The sequence below is a fragment of the Lepus europaeus genome, chromosome 1 (assembly GCF_033115175.1).
Source record: "Lepus europaeus isolate LE1 chromosome 1, mLepTim1.pri, whole genome shotgun sequence".
NCBI lineage: Eukaryota > Metazoa > Chordata > Mammalia > Lagomorpha > Leporidae > Lepus > Lepus europaeus.
The window spans coordinates 153807370-153831423 of NC_084827.1; the positions used below are offsets into that span (position 1 = coordinate 153807370).

Genomic DNA, 24054 nt, shown 5'->3' on the forward strand with positions numbered 1-24054 from the left:
TATCAGATTCTTGCCGTATGGGAATTAGAGTAACAAACCCAACTCACAATCTGTTTAAATCTTTGAATCTCAAAGTCACAGTGTATATCCAAAAAAGATGCCTCTGTTTTATCCTTCTCTGCTTAAATAAGTAAAACTAACTCATAAGTGAATTATATTTTTTTAAAAAATTAAATATACAAGAATGTAGAGTAAGAAAACCAAAACTATAAACCTAAAAAAAAAAAAAAAAAAGAATAACTCACTACCATCCCCAGGAATAAGCACATAAAGTATGTGGTGTAATCTCTCAGACACTCTGCTGTATACACATACAGATGGTTTGGGGAGGATGGGTGATTAACACAACTAGAGATGATTTGGTTGAAACCCTTGATTTCACTGAGGAATAAACTGCAGCCCAGAAAGGTTAGCCTTGTGCCATGAAACAGAAAATCTTGGGAAACAGCCGTTTCCTAAATAATGCATGCTCATTGCACAAGGAATCACTTAGATCCTTAACACTTCCTAAGACAGACTGTGTCCTAAGTATACTTCAGACTCCTTCCTGCTTATCTCCCAAACTACTTACCTCTTTCTTATATCAACTAACAGATCCCACCTCCCAGCATCAACTTCACCCTGCCTTCACCAGTACTTGGAATGCCATCTGTTCCAATGTTTGACCCACCCTGGGTCCCTCAGTGCAGCGGGAGTGTCCAGGACCCCATTAATGAAGATCAGTCTGTGAGTAACAAGCACTTTCTTTCCTTTATCTCCAGGCCTCATGGAGTACACGAGAAAGAGAACAACTAATACGTGAGGCAGTGTGTCCATTCTTGTCATAAGAATGTAATAACAGCACAGAAAATCGGTCACAAAAGGTCTTTATTCTTGTCAACAGGAGGAAGTAGCATCTGGAACTGAGAATTTGCAGACCTTCAAGTCAACAATTTTGCTTTACAATAAGAGCGGTACCTGCCTTATAAACCTATTAAAAGCATTAGGTATTGATTTCTTGACCATAGGAAATATTTTTGATATATTTTGATATTTATCATCAAAAAATTCATTTAACCTATAATATGTAAACTACCCAAGAGTTAAAAATATTGACCCAGCAAAAGTAAAGAAGAGAAAGTTGGTGATTCATACTTCCTTGTTTGGACTTTGGTTTTGTGCATTTTATTGACCAGCAGCAGCAGCATCACAAACATCACAGAAAACTCAGCCTTTTTTTCTTAAGATGTATTTATTTGTTTATTTATGTTAAAGGCAGGGTGACAGAGACTGAGGGAGATCCAGAGAGATACTGATGATTCACTTCCCAAATGCCCACAACAGTTGAGGTAGGCCAGACCAAAGCCAAAAGCCAAAAACTCCTACTGGATCTTTCACATGGATGTCAGGAACCCAAGTACCTGGTTCACCATCTTCTTGCTCATAGCTGCGTCAGTAGGAAGTTGAATCAGAATCAGAAGCAAGACTAGATCCTAGGCAGTCCAGTATGGTACGTGGGCATCCAAAGCAGCATCTTAACCATTTGCACCACAGTGATGCCCTTGGGACTTCAATCTTATGTTGCTCTAATATAGCACGGCTGTTACCTAATATAAGTCAATAATATTCAGGTTAGGACCGGCGCTGTGGCACAGTAGGTTAATCTTCCACCTGCGGCGCCAGCATCCCATATGGGCACCAGTTCTAGTCCCGGCTGCTCCTCTTCTAATCCAGCTCTCTGCTATGACCTGGGAAAGCAGCAGAAGATGTCCCAAGTTCTTGGGCCCCTACACCCATGTGGGAGACTGGAAGAAGCTCCTGGCTCCTGGCTTTGGATCAGCGCAGCTCCGGCCATTGCAGCCATCTGGGGAGTGAACCAACAGACAGAAGACCTTTCTCTCTGTCTCTTCCTCCCACTCTCTGTGACTCTATCTCTCAAATAAATAAATAATATATTTTAAAAATTAATATTCAAGTTATAATATAAGTAAAAAAAAGAGTATATGCTATTTGAAAAACATCTCCAAAATATGCCATTTTCACTTGTTAAATAGCATTTTTCTAAATTACACAAGTAAGATAGAAAATTTGGAAAATAAAGCATAATAGAAAAAGAATATGTCTTCTTGCTCAAATCCATCATTATTTGCTAGTATATAAATATTAAATATTTTTGATACATCTCTTAAAATATCATTTTACCTTTCATAGTAGAAAAGTGTTTTTTTCCATTCAAATTAAGTAGTATGTTGTTTAAAACCCGACACTTTGAATTGAAAAAAAATTCACTTACACTTCTTTGGAAAATAAATATATGAAGTCAAGTTGAATATTTTTGCATAAAGCACATAGACTTTGGAGACTTGTAGTTTTCTTTGGGGAACTGTTTGAACTCTTCACCCATCTCAATATGCCTATTTTATTTTAATGTATTCACATACTGTATTTTCACATATAATGCTCTTTTGTATCTTCTTCCATGTGTGCGATAATTCTAACATCTGAACCATCAGCAAAAGGATCTTTGATTTTTCTCCCTACACATAATTGGATCATTTGAACCAATCAAGTCTTCATCCTGAGTTCACAATAGATTTGAGCCAATCCTGATTCGGTACCCAGTACTCTTTCTCTCATTCCAAAATCTTTACCTTATACCTTATGATAAACCAACTTAGTCTCCTGGCTCTGAAAATGATAGCCTATCAAATACCCTTGATTGCTCTTATCATCATAGGAAACCTAAATCTAACATTGATGTCTTGAATAAAGGGGGTATCTATGAAGACAGCCTTTTAGAAGAACCACCAAGCTGGCGCCATGGCTCAATAGGCTAATCCTCCGCCTTGCAGAGCCGGCACACCGGGTTCTAGTCCCAGTCAGGGCGCCGGATTCTGTCCCGGTTGCCCCTCTTCCAGGCCAGCTCTCTGCTATGGCCCGGGAGTACAGTGGAGGATGGCCCAAGTCCTTGGGCCCAGCACCTGCATGGGAGACCAGGATAAGCACCTGGCTCCTGGCTTTGGATCAGCGCAATGCGCCAGCTGCAGCGCGCCGGGAGAGTGAACCTATGGCAAAGGAAGACCTTTCTCTCTGTCTCTCTCTCTCACTGTCCACTCTGTCAAAAAATAAAAAAGAAGAACCACCAAGACTACCCATCTCTCTCTAGAACTATAGGCCATCAAAGAGATCTGGAATTGCTGATATATGCAGATGTTACTTTAAATCTGCAAAGAACTCCAGGGATCTGGACTCTTTGTGTCCTCAAAGTTCTTGGGATTTGTGCCAGTGTAGGTATTATGATGAAGAATGACTATTGTAAAGTCATTTGCAGAGTGAATCTTCCCACCTTTCTTGAAACTTATCTTTTACCTGTTTAAAAGTGGTTGTTCTTAATATTTTTCTATTATGCCTGTGCTGTTAGTAAACAGAGTCAGATTATACATTCAATCTTAGCAACATAACCAACTCTTTTAATTTCCTTTCAATAACTTTGTTTCTATAAATATTGTCAAGTATTTACAGTGTGCCCCTACATTTATGTACATATATTACATACTTGAACTACAAAAATGAAATGTTATATAACTAACTGGTTTATGTGAGAGATGAATCTCCTTCACCTTCCTTTCCATGGTTCTGACTTTATTTTCTTACATTTGTGAAATAAACGTGCCATACTGAAAGCCAGTTCAAAAATTCCTAGAGAGTATTAAATTTTTAATTTGTTTTTAATGTTTAAAGAGTGAATTGTTGATGCTACCTCATATCCTAAATGTGAAACAGGATTCTTTCCCAAAATTACAGACATTCTTGAAGAATTATTCTGTTAGTAAATATATATATATATATATATAGCTATATATAGCCACATATAACCTAGAAACTTGGTAGAAAAACAAACAAATGAATATACATGAAACTGGTTTGCTGCTGCCTTACCATTTCTTGGATAACTACCAATTCATTGGGAAAATTTATGCCTATAACCTCTCAAGAAAAGTTACTAGTCAATAAACTTACCTTTCTGTCTCCACAGAAATCCTTTTCAGCCCGGGCTGTGTCTCGCTCCCATCAGAGAGCAGAACACATTTTAAAGAATCTCCAGCAGGAAGAGGAAAAGAAACGTCTTGGCCGAGAAGCCAGTCTCATCACCGCCATCCCCATCACCCAGGAGGCTTGCTATGAGCCCACCTGTACACCCAACTCAGAGCCGGAAGAAGAAGGTGCCCTCTACACATGGGGCTTCCTGGGGGACAGATTTGTAGGGAAAGGATTTTGTTTGAAACAAACATTGATGATTTTATGTGACATGAGGTGATATGCTCCCTCCATCTCTCTCTCTTTCTGATGCTATCCAAACAAACAGAAAAGTTGTTATTTTCTAAGAATTTAGAGAGGACCTATCTCCAGAAGAGGACATTAGTAACACTGAATGAACCAATTGATAACGGACCAAGTGTTGGTTGTGATTCAGGGAACAAATGAATCCAGAATGTGTGTTAAAGTAAATACAGTCAATTGTTCATCATTAAAAATGGGGCTAATCTATTAATTATGCAACATGCTTAAAAGTAGACAGTTTGCCATTTGGTATTAGAAAATCACTTGTGACCCATTCTAAATTCTGTGATTCTCTGATCTGCTTTTGTAGAAACTTTGGGAGAAAGTAGAATTTTTCTTTTCCCTTTGCTAAATACGATCTAAATTGCTTAAGCCTTATGGTCTGAGGGTGGTGCATACTGTAATGTAAGTACAACTATAATTGTGATAATGATAACTTTTTCATTATAAACCCAAAGTTCACATTCCCCGTTTTGTTTGCCAGTAGAAGAAGTCACCAATCTGGCATCCCGTCGATTGTCTGTGAGTCCATCCTGTACCTCCAGCACTTCCCACAGGAACTACTCGTTCCGCCGCGGGTCTGTGTGGTCAGTGCGCTCAGCTGTCAGTGCAGAAGGTGGGTGCTCTTGCAAATGTGTTCTTACTCTTCATGACTCAGTGTGTTTTGAAACATTTTCCCATTATTATCATTACCTCACATCATTATCCCTTCTTAATTAAATGACTTGTTTCATGACTTGAAGTTCCAAAATAAAATGAGATTGAGTAGCATTCTCAAAAAATTATTGTAGATTTAAGCCAGCAATTGTCACTTGTAAGCTGGCTCTGTTTTAATTATTTTACATGTAGTCCTACTGCTGAGGGTTCAGAAGACATTACTCTAGGCAGTTAATTATTTTCCACCCTGGCTACACATCACAATCAACTGGGAAGCTTTAGAAAAATGTCCAGGCCACACCCAAGACCAACATAAATTCTCTGAGGGTGAGACCCACGCATCAATATTTTTAAAACCTTGTAATTCCAGTGTCTATTTGTATGATGCCATTAGGGTGCTCTTCTAGGATGATTTAACAATGCAAGGCAGACTAAAGGTCATGCTATTAACATAGTGAATAAGAGGATTGAGGGCAGAACTTAATGCCCTTCAATTCCAAGAATTAAAGAAAAATTGCTTCTGTAGTAAAAACTGCTCTCTGAGACTCACTGCTTCAAGATTATGCAAACTTTTTTACTAACCTATGCAGTCATCAAAAATGACATGTAAAAATGAAGCTGTACAACCCTAGGGAACTTTGAAAAATGATTGATATTAATCATGACTTACAGAGATGGGACCCGAAGTATAGCTACATTTTTATAATACCTTAGTTGATGTATGTTCAAATTCCGGAAGATTTGCCCCCTCTCAAGTAGATATATAGTGATTTTTAGTATGTTCATGTAGTGTTCAACAATCACCATCTAATTTTAAATATTTTCTTCTTCCCCAAAAGAAACTCCATAGTCATTAACAGTCACTCTTATACACTAATTCCTCAATCCCCAGCAAATACTAACCTACTTTCTATTTCTATGGATTTGCCTATTATGCACATTTTATTAAAATGGAGTCATGTATATGATACATGGCTTTGTATAGCTTTCTTAATTTAGCATAATATTTTCAGGGTCCATGTATTGATTTTTATTCCTATTTATTGCTAAATTATGTTCCATGATATGGACATACAATATTATGTTTATCAGTTCATCAGCTAATGGACATGTGAGTTCCTTCTACATTTTGACCATTATAAAGTATGCTGCCATGGATGATTGTGTGGGGAAAATTGCCAAACTATTTTCCAAAGAAGCTGCATCATTTTACATTTTTATCAAAAAATACAAGTGTTATATATGCCACGCATCCTTGCCAAGACTTATTATTGTCTTTTTGTTTTCACCATCCTTGTGATTACGAAATGGTTTCTCATTGTGCTTTTGATAAACATTTCTCTTGCTCTAGAGCATATTTTCATACCCTTAGTGGTTATTGTTATATCTTCTTTGCAAAAGTTATCTGTTCAAATGTTTTTCCATTTGCATATAATTTAACATAAAGATGAGAATTAAAATTACATTCACAAATTGGAAAGCATGTATATCCACTTATAAAAGCCAAAGTATGTAGATGTAATACAGTGTCCACAAAATCATTTTGCCCATTTTTTAATCGGTATTTTGTCTTTTAATTGGCCAGTTGTAGGAAATATCTATATATTCTGGATACAAGCCACTTATAGATAAATTACTTGCACACATTTTCTCTCATTTTGTGATTTGCTTTTTACTTTTGCAATGGTGACCTTGAAGTACAAAATTTTTAGTTAAGTCTAGTATATGTACTTTTTCTTGTCACTTATGCTTATAGTATCATGTCTAAGAAACTGTTATCCAAACCAGTGTCACAAAGATTTACTCCTGTGTTTTCTTCTACGCATGTTATAACATTAGCACTTATATTTTAGTGTGTGGTAAATTTTGAGTTAATTCTCATTGTGCTGTGAGTTGGAATCCAACATCATTCTTTTGTATACAGATATTTGTTGATTCCAGCACTTTGTATTGAAAAGTCTATTTCCCCCCCTTGAATTTTCTTGGCACTATTGTCAAAAATCAGTTGACACTGCTGGGAATTTACCCAATCAAAATAAAATTAGCATATGAAAGAGTTATCTGTACCCTCATATTCGTTGCAGATCAGTTCATAATAGCTAAGATATGAAGTCAACCCAGATGTTCACCAGCTGATGACTGGATAAAGAAATTATGGAGTATATACACTATGAAATACTACACAGCAGTTTAAAAAAATGAAATCCTGTCTTTTGCAACAAAATGAATGCAACTGAAAACCATTATAGCTCATGAAAGAAGCCAGTTCCAAAAAGATAAATACCATATAAATACCATATGTTTTTTCTGATCTGTGGTAACTAATAGAGTACCTAAAATGTAATATATAACAGTGAAATTGACCTTTTGAGATTTGATGATGTTTACAGTCCTTGTCTCTACTGTTGAGGAATAGCATTTTTTCTTCATACTATTTGTTGAACTCTTTACTTAGTGTAGGGTTAATCTTACGAGTATAAAGTAAACTGAAAATAGATATTGGTAAAAACAGACTTGCTGCACTTGGCTCCTGGCCTGCTGTCTGCTTCATATGGCCCCAATTTAATTTCTGGACTTCCCTTTCTCCCTTAGATAGAGCCTTCACTTTCCTATGCATTTCTCTCACTAAATAAAAAGCTTACAAAACTTAAAAAAAATTTAAGAATAAGAATAGGAGAGGGAGGAAGTAGAAGGGTAGGAGCATGGGAAGAAGGGAGAATAGTATGGGAAGTATCATCGTATTCCTAAATCTGTATATATGAAATATATAAAATTTGTATATCTTAAATAAATTTTTTAAAAAATCAGTTGAACATAAAGGTAATGGTTTACTTCTGGTCTTTCAATTATATGCTTTTAAACTTCTTGTTAATCTGTAGGTTGATTCCATGCAGTTTTGATTATTGTAGCTTTGTCATAAAGTTTTTAACTGGTAACTGTGAATTTTGAATTTTTTTTTCTCTTTTTTGAGATTATTTAGTTATTCTTGGCCTCTTGCATTCTATATGAATTTTAGGATCAGTATGTCAATTTCTTAAAAAATAGCAGATGGAATTTCATTGTATTCAATACTTGGATCAATATGGGGCATATTAATTCTTTTGGTTTGTGGACATAAAATATCTTTCTGTTAATTTAGTTCTCTAATCCGTTTCAATAATGTATTGATTTCAATGTACAAATACTGTACTTTTTCATTGAATTTATTAATAAGTATTTTATTCTTTCTGATGTTATTATATATTAAATTGGTCTTCTAATTTCATGTATGCATTGCTAGTGTTTAGAAATAAAATTGTTTTCACATATTAATTTTATATTCTACAATGTTGAAATCATCTTAGTTCTAATAGTTTTGTGGACTTAAGATTCTCTACATACAAAATCACATCATCTGCAAATAGAAATAGTTTTACTTCTTTCTAACCTAGATATATTTTAATTTGTATTGCCTTATAGCACTGCCTAAATATCCAGTACATTATTAAATAAAAATGATCACAGCAAATATCCTAGCTTTTTTTCCTGACCTTAAAGAGGGAAGCATTTAATCTTTCATGATTAAATATAATATTAATTGAGGACTTTAATAAATAAACTTTATCATATTGAGGAAGCTCCCTTAAATTCCAATTTTTTTATGTTTTACCATCAAAGAGTATTGGATTTTGTCGAATGCTTTTCCCACACCTGCTGAAACTCTCATGTGTTTTTTTTAATTTATTCTATTATTATGATCTATTACATTGATTGATATTCATATGTTGAATCACCCTTAACATTCCTGAGATAAACCACATATTGTCATAGCATATAGTATTTTTAGATAATTCTGAACCTCATTTGCTAATATTTTGTTGAGGATCTTTTTCATCTATATTTATAAGAAATATTGGTCTAGAGGTTTTTTTCCTGTGATAGCATTGTCTAGTTTTATTATCTAAGTATCATAGAATGCTTTAGGAAATTTCCCTTTCTTTTCCATTTGTTACAAGTGTTTGTGAAGAATTGATGTTAATTTTTCTTTAAATGAGTGGTAGACTTGATTAGTGAAGTTCTCTGGGATAGAACTTTCCTTTATGGAAAGTTTTGGTTACTTTATTAATATCCTTTCTTGATATAAATCTCTTCAGATTATCTATTTCTTTCTTACTGAAGTCCTGTAGTTTCTGTCTTTCTAGGAACATGCATATTGAGTCCACATTTTCTAATTTATTTTCATATAGTTGCTCATAATATTCCCTTATAATTCTTACTGTTTTGGTATTATTAATAATAGTGTCCCTTCTGTCATCCCTGACTTTGATTATTTGTGTCTTATCCCTGTTTTTCATAATAGTCTAGCTAAAGATTTGCCCATTTTCTTGATCTTTTCTAAGATGCAGTTTTTCGCTCCCTTGCTTTTCTCTATTATTTTTCTGTTGATCACTATCTTCACTAACATTTACTATTTTCTTTCTTTTCTTGCAATGAATTTAGCTTGTTCTTCTTTAAGACAATGTCATGAGGTAGAAGTTTACATTATTGATTTGAGAACCTTATAATTTTTAATGTATGTACATACAGCTATAAATTTCCCTCTAAACACAGCTTTAGCTGTATCTCTGAAATTTCAGTATATTATGTTTTTTAAAAGATTTATTTTTATTTATTTGAAAGACAGAGTTACAGAGAGTGATAGAAACTGAGAAAGAGAAGTCTTTCATCCACTGGTCACTCCCCAAATTGCCACCAGCTGAATTGGAAGTGGAGCAGCAAGGACTGGAATTGGCACCCATATGGATGTCGGCACATCAGGCTGGGGCTTTAACCCACTGCACCACAGTGCCAGCCCCAGTATATAATATTTTAATTTTCAAACACCTCAAAGTATTTTCTAATTTCCCCTGTGACTTTTATTTGACTCATTTGTTATTTAGGATTGAATTTTTTAGTTTCCACATATTTGTGTATTCCCCAAATTTCCTTCTGTTATTTATGACTAATTTCATCCATTTATGCTTGGAAAGCATTTGTCATGTTATTTCTTTCTCTGGGATTTATTGAGGTTTGTTTTATTGCTTATATGCTGGTATGTGATAGGAAAATCTTTTGTGTGTGTATCTGTGAGGCCTAGTTGATTTATAATGTTAACCAAGTCTTCTATCTCCTTGCTGAATTATGTGTAGTTGTTCTATTACTGAAATGAGTTAGTGAGATTTTCTATTATTATTGAATTATTTATTTCTCCCTTTAATTCTGTCAGCTTTTTCTTTCATATATTATAGGACTCTGTTAGGTACAGATATGTGTGTAATTATTTTTCTTCCTTATAGATTGACACAACATTTTAACGTGTCCTTTTTGCCTCTATAATTCTACTTTCTCTTAAAGTATGCTTTGCTTGATGTTAATATAATCATACCAGTTATCTTTTTGCTACTGTCCATATGTCATATCCTTTTGTACCTCTATTTTGTCATTAAAACTGTTATGTCTCTTATAGACAGCCCATAGTAGTCAAGTCTGTTATCTATAGTGCTAATTTTGCCTTTTGATTGGCACATTTTATCCATTTACATTTAATGCAATAAAGGAAAATGTAATAGTTATATTACCATTTTAAACTATGAGAGACATAGTTTTCTATTTACCTTTATAGTACAAATGTTATAATTTTTCATATATTTATTATACAATATTAAAATAGAATCTATTTATAATAACTGACTTAAAAATCTTTTTCTAGTAAGTCTAACATCTAAGCTTCTCAAAAGTAGTTTCTATTGACTGCTATTATTCTTGTATACAGGGAATATTTTCTTGGTTCCTTGCGTGTCTCAAAAATTTTTATTGAAAAGTAGACAATAACATTACAACTCTGCAAATCAGATAGTCCATTTCCTTAGAGTTGCTGCTGGTTCATATGTTGCTATTTTGTTGAGTGGCTTTCCTGAACTAATTTTGTAAAGTCTGTATATTTTGTTGAGTGTGATCACGGAAATCTCTGTTCAGATTAGTGGTCAGGTGATGATTAGACAAAGATTTGCTTCAGTAAGTCTCGCAGCTCTTGCTGAGGGGCATTGTAGACATGTTGAGGAACATCTTCCATGTTCCTGGAGTTAAAAACTCTGCTTTGATCTTTACTTTTTTCACTTTTTAAATGAGTAGAATCCCATGGTTGGCCAAAAGAAAATGTAGGTAGTTTAAAAATTTATTGAAAAGGAATTTTTACTGGCACCAGATTCTGTCCCGGTTCCCCTCTTCCAGGCCAGCTCTCTGCTGTGGCCAGGGAGTGCAGTGGAGGATGGCCCAAGTCCTTGGGCCCTGCACCCACATGGGAGGCCAGGAGAAGCACCTGGCTCCTGGCTTCAGATCAGCGCGGCGCGCCGGCTGCAGCGCGCCGACCGCAGCAGCCATTGGAGGGTAAACCAATAGTAAAAGACCTTTCTCTCTCTGTCTCTCTCACTGTCCACTCTGCCTGTCAAAAAAAAAAAAAAAAGAAAGAAAGAAAGAAAAGGAATTTTTAATGTTTATTTCAGTTAAATTTTTTTAATATCCAGTCCCAAAGAGAAAAATATCATTTGTTTTCCCTGATCGGTGACAACTGAGCACCAAAGGGGAAACCTGTTAAGTGAAATGGACACTATAAGCAACAATGAACTGATCAGCTCCTGTCCTGACTTTAGATGTACAATGTAATACTTTATCCTTTTTAGTACTTGTTGTTGTTGTTGTTGTTGTGGTTCTAGTACTATTGGTTGAACTCAGTAATTAACACACAATTATTCTTAGGTGTTTAAATTTTAACTGAAAAGTGATCCCTGTTAAATCTAAGAGTGGAAAAAGAGAGGGAGGAGATGAAGAGCTATGGGTTATTTAACTATGTGCTTATTTTCAAAGACTTGAATAATCACCTTGTAACAATGATCAGATTTGGTCTATGTTATGTCATGATTTTAAGGAATCTTATTTCAACCAGATATTTTGGATTTTGATATTGGTCTATTATGCTATGTTATATGTGCGTACATATTGTATGTCCACATGGGGAAATTTTATTAAGAGTTTTATTTTAAATGGCTTTTAGATAAGATTGTCCATAAATTTAAGCTGCTAAAATCAATCAAAGATACATTTTAATTTGTATGACCTGAATCTGTGTATCATATGTTTTAAACTTGTTGGTAGAAAGAAACTAAAAACATTTTATATGGTTGTGCTTAAGTTTACTGATTAAACAAACTACACCATGTTAGATATTTAAGACGTGTTTTCAAATACATGATTCTTAAAATTTATAGAAGGCATTGGACCTTCCAGTAAATGTTTTATTAAGTTCTTATCTAAGGGTTGAAACGGTTTGCTAAGTATTCATGTAATATTGCTATCGTCAGCAAGTGATCTAGGACTTGCTCCCTCATTTCTCTATTCTAAGCCCAACTTGTTCTTTCACTTCTCTATTCTCTTCAAGGTAGGGAACTAATTCTATTATGAAGGAATCTGTAGGATGCACAATTTAATCTTTAGACCTTATAAGAGATGGCTAACATTTTTCTGTAATAGCATAGCCAAAATAAGAACTTAACTAATAATCTCATAGCTAGATTCACATCGCCATCAGCGAAGTATACAGTAAGTAAAAAAAAAAAAAAACCTCCCTTTCAGACCAAAGGGAAAGAAAGTTTTAAAGTGAGAATATAATTATCCTCATGGGCATTGTCTACCTTAGAAAAACTACTACAGAACATGCCTGTGACTATAGACTTGTAGTTCAGGCCACCAAAGATTAGAGATGGGACACGGGCACTCCCTTGACTTGCATCCTCTGGTCTGCTTTAACACAAACCAGGAGGAAAAGAAAGCTCGGCATCAGAAGCAATGGGTGGCAGGCCTATTAATGGCTGATCTGTACAGTGATCTGCCCTCAAGGAGACCCAACAGGCCAGTCCACTGCAGTGGCTTTCAATGTGGTAAGCCTGGGCTTCAGCAGAAGTCAGCTTGTGAAGAGCCCTGGCAGCTCTGCCAAGAGTTGGATCACTGGAAATGGACCTGCCCTGGAGTCGAAGGATGCCCAGGTCAGAGCCACAGATCTCATTGGCTCCAAGCTGAAAAGCCCTTCACTCAGCCCAACTTCCAAAGTGACCACTGCAGTAGAGGGGACAGCCAAGTAGGGTCAGCAACATTGCAGGCAGAACTGTAAATTTCTTGTTAGAGATGCCCCCTGCCTTTACCTGGCCAGCTCTCCTCCCAGCCCAGCCAAGTAATGAAAGTCAACAGAGTGCCTTCCCCTAGGAGGTTCACACCTCCCTTAGGATATACCCCATGTGAAGAGATAGATAGGTCTGGGCCTCTTCACTTACAAGGCCTAAAGCCCAACAGATTATTATCAAGCCCCTTCTATCAGGTTCTATTTGCCTCTCAATCAGTAAAATTACTTGTAGCTTAGACAGCACCTTTCTTAGCTCCTCTAATAATGACTCTGTCCTTTGTTCTAGACCCTGTCTAGTCCACTTGGGCCTCATTCCTTTGTAATCATAACCTCTACTCTACCACCAATGGCTCTACTCCCAACCTGTGTGTACTGATGGTCCTCTTCCCCACTTAATGCTGTATAATTGTTCAGACCTGGTTAAGGCCACTCTTAGGATCATTGGTTACTATCCTCACTCTGTCTTTTATGACCTTGTCTAAATATGATCAGAGTCGGGGAACTTGGAAGGCTTCCATAGCCTTGGCAACTCATGACGACAGCCTAGGGTGGTTACTGGCGCCATAAACTAGAGTGTCAATTTGTTGGGTCAACAACAGGAGCCACTGTGCGCTTGCTCCTGATGTGGGATCTCTGTCCTTAATGTACTGTACATTTTGATTCAGTGCTGTGACTAGTACTCAAACAGTATGTTTCGCTTTGTGTTTCTATGTGGGTGCAAACTGTTGAAGTATTTATACTAAATTGATCTTCTGTATATGAATAGAATTGAAGATGAATCTTGATGTGAGTGGAAGGGGAGAGGGAGCGGGGGAGGGGAGGGTTGCGGGTGGGAGGGAAATTATGGGAAGGGGAAGCCATTGTAATCCATAAGCTGTATACTGGAAATTTATATTCATTAAATAAAAGTTAAAAAAAATTTTAATATCCATGTATAGTTTTCTCTTAATATGCATTTTCATAAACTTTTTAAAGAGTCGTCATGGGGGCCAGTGTTGTGGTTTAGCATGTTAAGCCACTACCTATGATGCTGGCATTCCATCTGGGTGCTGGTTCATGTCCCCACTGCTCCACTTCCTATCCAGCTTCCCGGCCCGGGAAAAGCAGCAGAAGATGGCCAAAGTACTTGGGCCCCTGCATCCCACGTGGGAGATTTGCATAAAGTTCCTGGCTCCTGGTTTCAGCTTGGCCGAACCCTGGCCTTTGCGGCCATCTGGGGAGTGAACCAGCAGATGAAAGATCTGTCTCTCTCTCTCTCTAACTCAGCCTTTCAAATAAATCTTAAAAATAAAAGTCTTCATAAGCATGAATTTCAATTTTTTTAGAATCAAAATAGACTATTTTTCATGAATTTGTTGAAGTACCATAGTATGTTGCGGATTTACAAGTCCCCCGTAGAAATCTCATTCCTAAGAATTTTCTTTTAAAATAATTTTATCAGCCTTTTGCTTGCCCCAACTAATACAAGCACCTCAGGTAACTACAATGTCAAACTTTTGTTGCTGATTTTTTGGGCAAATTTCCTGGGCATGTAACTGCTTGCACTATGTAAGCTTTGAGTCAAGTGAAATAAAGATCCCAGTGACAAATCCTTAGCGATGGGGACTTTAGAGAGTGCCAAACTTATCCAGGGACAGCAAGACCACAGGTTTTCACTGCTATCGTGGGTCTAGGGCTGTTAATTTTCAAGGCTTCCTGAGAGCTAGGGAGAGGCAAAGGTGAATAGGGTAAGACAAAACATTGGAAAGTTACTGAGCTTATCAAGATTCCTCCTTTTTAGTATTTTTTATTCACTTTTAAAATTTTATTTGAAGGACAGAGAGACAAAGAGAGATCTTCCATTTATCAGCTCACTCTACAGATGCCAGCAATAGCCAGAGTGGGACCAGGATGAAGCCGGGAGCTGAGACCGCCATTCAGGTCTCCCATGTCGGTGTCAGGAGCCCACATGCTTTAGCCATCATGTACTGCCTCTCAGGATGTGCATTACCGGGAAGCTAGATCAGAAGTGAAGGAGCCAGGTCTCAAGCCAGGCACATCATGGGATGTGGGTACTCCAAAAAGAGAATTAACCACCGGGCCAAAATCCTGACCCTCTACCTCTTTTTAAAAAATACTCCTCAAATTGTGCCAAACTTTTGGTTAATTTCAAAAGTCTGAAAAAGTTTATTTTGACTATATTTGCCAGTGTTCTTGCTACTTGAATGGAGCAACAGATTTCAGGGATCTTTATTCCATCGTTCCAGAAGTGCTTCCCCCATTTCATATGTGGCTACTTTAAAAAGTTCTTGGAAATAATAATTAAAAGATAAGTTTATTTAGCTGCAAAATATTTTGAAGTCCATGCATAGTTTTTAAATAATATTCATTTTCAATGAACTTTTTAAAGCAAGGCATGGATTTCAAATGCTTTGCACCAGAATAAACTTATATTTTAATTCTACTTTCTACACTTTTCTGAAGTAACCTTGTATGTATTTATAATATATATGTGATAATATGTATATGCAAAAGACATTCATATGCATATAGTGTGAAACCATGAAGGAGAACCACTGAGCAAATATTTTATGATGCATTTATTCATAGGACTTCTAAAATATCAAATAGCCAACAGTACTTTAGTGCTTTGGAAAAATGACATTTTATATTGATAAGCTGAGAAATGCCTTTCCTATCTTCCTTCTCTATTAAATCTAAAGCCTTTCCTTCTTTGCCTCATCAAATCATATGAACTAAGAATGTGTTGTTAATTCTATAAGTGATGGGACCGGTGCTGTGGCGCAGCAGGTTAAAGCCCTGGCCTGAAGCGCTGACATCCCATATGGGCACCAGTTCTAGTCCCGGCTGCTCTACTTCCAATCCAGCTCTCGGCTGTGGCCTAGGAAAGTGGTGGAAGATGGCCCAAGTCCTTGGGCCCCTGCACCCACCCACATGGGAGACCCGGAGGAAGCTCCTGGCGCCTGGCTTCGAATCGGCGGTTACAGCCATCTGGGGAGTGAACCAGCGGATGGAAGACCTCACTCTCTGTCTCTACCTCTCTCTGTAACTCTGTATTGCAAATAAATAAAAATAAATCTTTAAAAAAATGTATAAGTGAAGATGAGAACATAAATATGAGTGGCTGCTGCATTCCTATCCTGATGTTTGTTTTCTTATCCCATATTAGTGCTTTCCTCTCTTCCATGCTCACATGCACACAACCAGTTGCATCTTAGAATTTATATTCTCTGATTTAATATTGTTAGCAGATCCACCTTCCCCCAAATGTCTGTGTTTATCTTTCTCTACAAAATAATAATGATAGTATTTGGGAGTTTGGTTTTGCCATCTTTTTTAACATGACAAGACACTCTGTATAGCCTCATCTTTTTTTATACTATAAAATAGGTTAAGTCTTGAACTAAGAAATGTTTTGTATTAGAATTATGTTACTGAGAAAAGCACCATGATTTTGCTTCCTTCTTCAGATGAAGAACACACCACAGAACACACACCAAACCACCATGTGCCTCAGCCCCCACAAGCTGTGTTCCCAGCGTGCATCTGTGCAGCAGTACTTCCTATTGTTCATCTAATGGAAGATGGTGAGGTGCGGGAAGATGGAGTAGCAGGTACATCCTTGACCAGCTTGAACATTCTTAAGCTGTTCATTTGAGAAAAGACAATAGGGTGCTCTTGAATAGATTATCTACTGACTACATGTGGAGTGGTTCTATGCACAGCTAAACTTGTAGCATGCCATTCTAACATCATCACTTTTTGCTTCTGCTTTTCTTACTACTTTTATGACCAAGAAATTCCAATTAAAACAAACAGTTGAACCCAGGAACATTCTTTATGACCAGAGAACAGAACAACACTTAGTTGGTCGTATGGAAATAAAACAGTGACTTTGATCACCTTAGAAATCTTTGATGTTCCCTTGACATCACTAAAGCCATCTTTCCAAATTGATTACCTTTACAGAGGTACCACTTAAGAGAATAATTGAAAAATGAAATGACAAACTGGCTTTAAAAGTGAGTTACATTTGTGGCAGATAATAGGTTAATATTCTTAATGGTTTTTTTAAAGATTTATTTATTTGAAAGTATGAGTTACAGAGAGCAAGAAAGAGAGACAGAGATCTTCTATCCACTGATGTACTCCCCAGATGGCTGCAAATAGGCCAAGCCTATCCACCTTACCCATCCATAAGATTAGTTATTTAGGGGCCGGCGCTGTGGCGCAGTGGGTTAACGCCCTGGCCTGAAATGCCAGCATCCCATGTGGGCTCCGGTTCTAGTCCCAGCTGCTCCTCTTCCAATCCAGCTCTAGCAGTGGAGGATGGCTCAAGTCCTTGGGCCCCTGCACCCACGTGGGAGACCCAGAGGAAGCTCCTGGTTCCTGGCTTCAGATCAGCGCAGCTCTGGCCATTGTGGCCATTTGGGGAGTGAACCAGCAGATGGAAGACCTCTCTCTCTCTCTCTCTCTCTCTCTCTCTCTCTCTCTCCTCCCCCCTCAGAGAGTATGTATGTGTGTGTGTGTAACTTTCAAGTAAATGAATAAATCTTTTAAAAAAATAGTTATTTATCCATATGATTACCTCATTAGGAATAGAAGCCTAATTATTACTGGCTCATTTGCTTTATCTTGCTGAGGAAGATACTGTTTAAAGCATTCATGTAGGCACTAAAAGATCATCTCTAATTTATTTGCATGCTATCCAAAACATATTTTCAAAAACCATATAATTACTTTAGGAATTTCTCGATACAATAAGCAATGACGTATGACTCTAGTAAATATCACTGCTAGTATTAGTGTGATTTTCACAACAAAGACAACTGCATATATTCACAAAGGTATTCTTTACAAAAGCAATACTGATACCTAAAGACCATCCAACATTTTTGTTACTTTTTCTTTGCATGTGAAAATATTCAGAGACAAGAAGAGAACAGATATTCAGCTTTCAATGGAAGAGGGTTCACAGAACCTTCTTCAGGCAAAGGGAGATAGTAAAGCTTAGTAAATTGTTAGATGCTGTATCTGATAGACTTATCTCCATTTAAGACAATTATTCAATTTCCTTTATCTTCCAAAGTGAGTGCTGTGGCCCAGCAAGTCTTGTGGAATTGTCTAATTGAAGATCCATCAACAGTTCTTCGACATTTTCTGGAAAAACTGACCATCAGCAATAGACAAGTAAATTCTTCTTCCTCTAGAGTGTAGCTGTGAGTGTGTACATTGTGAAAAACAAGCCACAAATTTTATAGTGGCATGCATGCAACATTAATGTCTTCTGATACTTAGCTAATGCATACTTTTTACGTAATGATAATGATGAACAATATTACATTGTATTGATTTCTTTAAATTTCTCCATTAATTGGTATCTCCATATGCACATTGCTAGTGGTATTTTTTAAAAACCAGTGATTAGCGATAAGATACTACAAGATTTTCAAATTTTAAAAGATTGGATTCTGTATAATGTTTTTCCTATTACATATACTTATTGGATTCTGATTAATTGTCAGTCTCTGATGCAGGTAGCACTAATATAATATGCTACAACTCTCTATTAATCAAAAACTCTAATTTCCAGACCACCCCATAAGAAAATTATACCAAATAAAAGTAACTTTCTGAGCAATGGCAAATGCACAGATTATTAAAAATCATTTCTTTATTGTGGTCATATTCACTGGAAGGTTTAGTTTCTGAAAGCTAAGGCCAATTGCAGACATTCAGTGTATTCTCTCCAGGCCTTACTTGATCTGTGTCACACAAAAACTGGGAAACAGAATTATGTTCAATAAGCCTAGTGTACTTAATGTATCCCAGCAGGTTCTCTTCATATTTCCATCTCTCCTGGCAGCCATAGGAAGTAGAGCTGACTAAATATACAGCTCAGCTTTGATTTGTCTGTATATTTGTGTAACTATAACATCTATTATATGAAAATGTTGAATATGATTAAAATTAGCATGTGGGCAAAAGTAAGACAAATACCTCCCCTCCTCTTGCTTGTTAATAAGTTTGTTTTACTTCCTTAAGCATGGCAGCTGAATGAAAATTAAAGCATTAAAAATTCTGCTACTCTTTCAGGATGAGTTGATGTACATGCTGCGCAAACTTCTCTTGAACATTGGAGACTTTCCTGCCCAGACATCTCACATCCTATTCAACTATTTGGTAAGTCCCAGCAGCCAGTAGCTTATAAATTTTCATTTCCATGTAAGAAACAGCAAAATGATTTAAAAAGGTCTTAGGAGATTGTTTTCAATAGATTTCCATTAATTATGTTACTGAAGGTGAATCATGGTCAGCTAAATTCACCACTTTTGGTGTGGGAAGCCCCTGCCTGGCAGAGACTTGGCATATGGTGGGTGTTCAACAAATGCCAACTTCCTCTGTCTTCTTTTAGTGTTATGTAACTTCCTTCTGTTGGTTCTTAATTTTGGTTTTCTGTTGAGAAAACTTATATGTCATTTTTTCCTTTTTTCTCTTATTTCTCTGTATAAACACACACACATACAGAGAAAAAGAGAGAGGAGGGGGAGAGAGAGAGGGAGAAAGGCCTAGAGAAGTGTTGCCCTAGATAAGCATTTGTGGGTGTATTTTTTCCAAGACACCTATCTATGCTTCAAAATGTCCTGACAACTCCTTTCTGAACCTTCTTTTTATTCTTTCCCTTATACCCTAAATGAATACGCACCATGACCATTCCTTGAAGTTGCACCCTAATAAAGGAAGACAGGGAGAACTCGTTCTTTCTCCCTTCCATATCATCAGGGAAATCTTTATCCACATACACCTGCATCTGTACTAGGATGATAAATTTAACTCATACTGTAACTCCAATGTACTAAGAGAATTCATTCATTCTTCCCCCTTGTCTGTGACAGATTTGGTCTTCCTCCTGGGTGCCTGCTTAGTGGATCCATTTTAGTGATACATAAAAATATAGGGGAGCCCATTTCATCGTTTTCAGGTTATAGTCTGTCCTGGTTACTGTGACGAAAAGTGCTGGACAAGCATTTTGACAGAGGGTGTGAAGACATAGGAGAATATTGAATTAAAAAAAATAGAAAAAAGCAGGGTGATGAGAATGTGATTTCAGGATTATTATAGCTCTGTGAACTACTCCTGTTCTGGCTCCTAGGTGGGATTAATCATGTACTTTGTGCGCACCCCCTGTGAATGGGGAATGGACGCCATCTCAGCCACTCTGACTTTCCTGTGGGAGGTGGTAGGTTACGTGGAGGGCCTGTTCTTCAAGGATCTCAAGCAGACGATGAAGAAGGAACAGTGTGAAGTAAAGCTACTGGTGACCGCTTCGATGCCAGGTAATCCACTACCGCTTTGGGCTGACACAAATGAAAACAGATAGGTAAATAGATAGATAGATAGATAGATAGATAGATAGATAGATAGGTGATAGATAGATAGATAGATGATTGATAGATAATAGATAGATAGTAGATGATAGAAGGTGATAGATAGATAGATAGATAGATGATTGATAGATAGATAGTAGATGATAGATTGATAGATAGATAGATAGGTGATAGCTAGGTGATAGATAGATGATAGATGATAGATAGATAGATAGATAGATAATAGGTAGATGATAGATAATAGATAGATAGGTGATGGATAGATGATAGATGATTGATTGATAGATAGATGATAGATAGATAGATAGATTATAGATAGGTGATAGATAGATAATCTTTGAAAAACCAGTAAGCTTTTTTATTCACAGAAAATGTGCAGAGTTCTAACCCCTAGTAGTGAGTGCTTCAAAGAATTTTTGTTTAATACAGTCAGAAGAAATACAATGGGCCCTTTAAAAAAAGTTGGCAGTTGCCGGATGAAAAGGGCAACATCAGAACCAGGATCCGCATGAATAAGGCCTTGAAGGGCTGCCAAGGTGGAAGATGTACTTAAGTCTATCGCAGACGGCCAGCTTAACTGAAAGCCTTTTGAGTAAATCTTGGCACTGCAAGGAGAGAATAATATTGTTTGCATGGCACAGGCCCCAGTCCTTTGTGAGCTCAATGAGAGATGGTTTTATGAAACACTGGAAAAGGGGGAGCAGGAAGAAGGGGAGTTACAGAATACAAAGTGTGATGTAAACTCTAGATACAGTTCCTTCTCACTGTGAAGGACTTGCTTCTCCTCAAGACGAAGATTTTTCCAAGCCTTTGTTCTTGTCAAATGACTAAGAAAATATGAGATGACAGAAGTTCTGAAACAAAGAGAAAGAAGAAATTATGAATAGATAAGAACATAGGCTCTGGCAGCAAAGATGCCTGTGATAAATTCAGCACTGCCGTTTATTAGTTATATAACTAGTATTGTCTGTGAAAAAGAATATTGTCCTAAGTTTTCTATCTTTATGTGTAAAACAGGAGTACGATTTTCATAATTGTGGGGAATAAATGGTAGAGATATAAAATACTTGCTGCCATATCCAGATTCATAAATGCCAATTTATTTATATGTTCAGAAGAATATCCAAAAATGTGATCTTTTTTATCATAGCAAAGGAACTTATATGAGATATCACTTACACACTTAAAAACAATGTGCTAAAAATCAGTGTATTATAGTATTCATAAAGATTTATAATTAATGAATGAATTAGAATAGTTGCTGTCGATCAGCTGAGTAAAATACAAAAAATGTAAATTTTAAATACATTTCAGATACATGTTTCTGTTTTTACTAGTATCTCTGCTTATATTTTCTCAATTCTTATGTCCTGGCTATCTAATTTAAAATACAGGGTTATGTTACTTGTTGCAATACTTGATTCTGACTCCTCTACTACATAAATGCATGCCTTTGAATAAGTTGTTCAGTTTCTTTCTGTTTCCTCATTTGGAAGAAAAAATAGATATCCATATCATGGTTTGCTGTGAGATTTGAATACAATATACATAAAAAGATAAAAATATTGGCAACTCCATAAATAGTAGCTATTATTATTTGTTAAACTAATATATTTAAATTTTTAATTACACATTTATGAATAAATAAAATTAATAAAATACACACCTTACCTTAAATACTTAGTAACAAGAGTAGTAAAAATGTCAACTTACTGAGAACATTTTAATATTTTATGCTTTACACACAAACTTTCTTGTAGTGGAAATCAGTTTATTATTACTTTTTTTAAGATTTATTTGTTTATTTGAAAGGCAGAGTTACTGAGAGGTAGAGGCAGAGGCAGAGAGAGAGGTCTTCCATCTGCAGGTTCATTCCCCAAATGGCTGCAATGGCTGTAGCTGGGCACAAAGCCAGGAGCTTCCTCCGAGTCTCTGACGTGCACCATCTTGTACTGCTTTCCCAGGTCACAGCAGAGAGTTGGATCAGAAATAGAGCAGCTGGGAATTGAACCGGCACCTGTATGGGATGCCAGTATAGCAGGCAGCAGCTTTAGCTGCTATGCCATGGAGCCAGACTCAGTTTATTATTACTCAGTATATTTATTTTACTTTCTGCAGGTACCAAAACCCTGGTAGTTCATGGACAGAATGAGTGTGATATCCCAACCCAGTTACCAGTCCACGAAGATACTCAGTTTGAAGCCCTGTTGAAGGTAGGAATGACTTTTGACAAATGATCTTCTGTGCAAAATGCCTATGGCCACTTCACTAAACATCCATCTTACAATTAAGTGGTAATTTTCTATCTTCAAATGAATGTGTGCATTTCTTGGAGAACCTACTCCACTGTTTTGTACTTAAATGGTTTCCTCCACTTTTCCTGGCATTGTACACTGAAGTAGGCAAAATCAGGCAGGTTCTGTCTTGGCTACACAGCAGTGCAGTGCTCAGGTGCTGTTCCTAACTCCTCCTGTGATGCTGTGCATTCCCGCATAGGAGTTTCTTGGCATCACTTGTGGTCCTTCTGTAGTTGCCCTGGTTCTTCCACTGATAGCACATAGAAACTCTCAGCATCAGGTGATGCTTCATGTCAGAAACCCCTTTTGTAGGATCTAGTTAAACAATATACAGTCTTGACTTGCTACTAAATTATTAGAGAATCAGATAATACTCATATATGCCTTGGAATGCATCATATGAGTCAAAGAAGTATTTTCTAATAGTTATGGAAATCATCACCCAAAAAATGTAATCTATAGCAAATGTGGCTGTAAGTGCGGTGACTGCTCATTTCTTGGAAATCCAAACTTTCAGTAATCCTGTGTTTTCTGGAACACAGCTAGCTCTGGGCTCAGATTTAAGTTAAAAGACTTCCTAAAAAAATCGGTTTTGTAACTCTTGTATTTTATTTTAGTAGAGGGGGATTTTATTCATCCCTTGGGCTTTACCCAGATATCTCCAGAGAATTCCTAAGGTCTAGTAAAGCCAGCTTCAGCAGCCACTCCATTTGTAAACTCAGATTGGATAGAAAAGCGTGGCAGAAAATGAAGGGACCAAACCCCGGCTTCATCATTACCAATGAGACCAAAATTCACAATAGGACCATTCTAGTGTCAGTGCTTTTTTCAATATCGCTGGGATACTACAGTGGGTTATAGACATTAGCTACATGGAAAGCACTGAATCTCATATACAAGACATCATAAGTGCTGCTTACATTATAATTTGTGTTGTTCTTAATGTTGTTGCTAAACATGGTTTCTTCCCGATATTGAGACCAGTAGGTGCACTGTACCTCCCCAGTCCATCACTCAGTCTGAATTTTAACTATACCTCTTTGGGCACTGTGAGAGCAGACTGAAAATATTACATTAACAGTTCTTTTGATATAATGCTTTGGATAATTATGTGTGCATATTCATATGTACATATAGATACATGTAATATGCAAAAATATACATATGATATAAACACATATAAAATCCTAAGAAGTTACCT

General features: G+C 36.6%; 1 protein-coding gene across 3 annotated transcripts in view; it reads left to right on the forward strand.

Moving 5' to 3' along the window:
• Positions 1-24054, forward strand: part of UNC80 (unc-80 homolog, NALCN channel complex subunit) — a 216843-nt gene that overhangs the window by 136509 nt on the left and 56280 nt on the right. For all 3 annotated transcript variants that reach the window (XM_062201741.1, XM_062201733.1, XM_062201752.1), the window contains 8 exons: positions 595-726; positions 4016-4202; positions 4805-4936; positions 16639-16782; positions 18258-18358; positions 19265-19351; positions 20322-20505; positions 22675-22769. In XM_062201741.1, the coding sequence (XP_062057725.1) occupies positions 595-726; positions 4016-4202; positions 4805-4936; positions 16639-16782; positions 18258-18358; positions 19265-19351; positions 20322-20505; positions 22675-22769 (1062 nt within the window). The remainder of the gene's footprint in view (positions 1-594; positions 727-4015; positions 4203-4804; positions 4937-16638; positions 16783-18257; positions 18359-19264; positions 19352-20321; positions 20506-22674; positions 22770-24054) is intronic.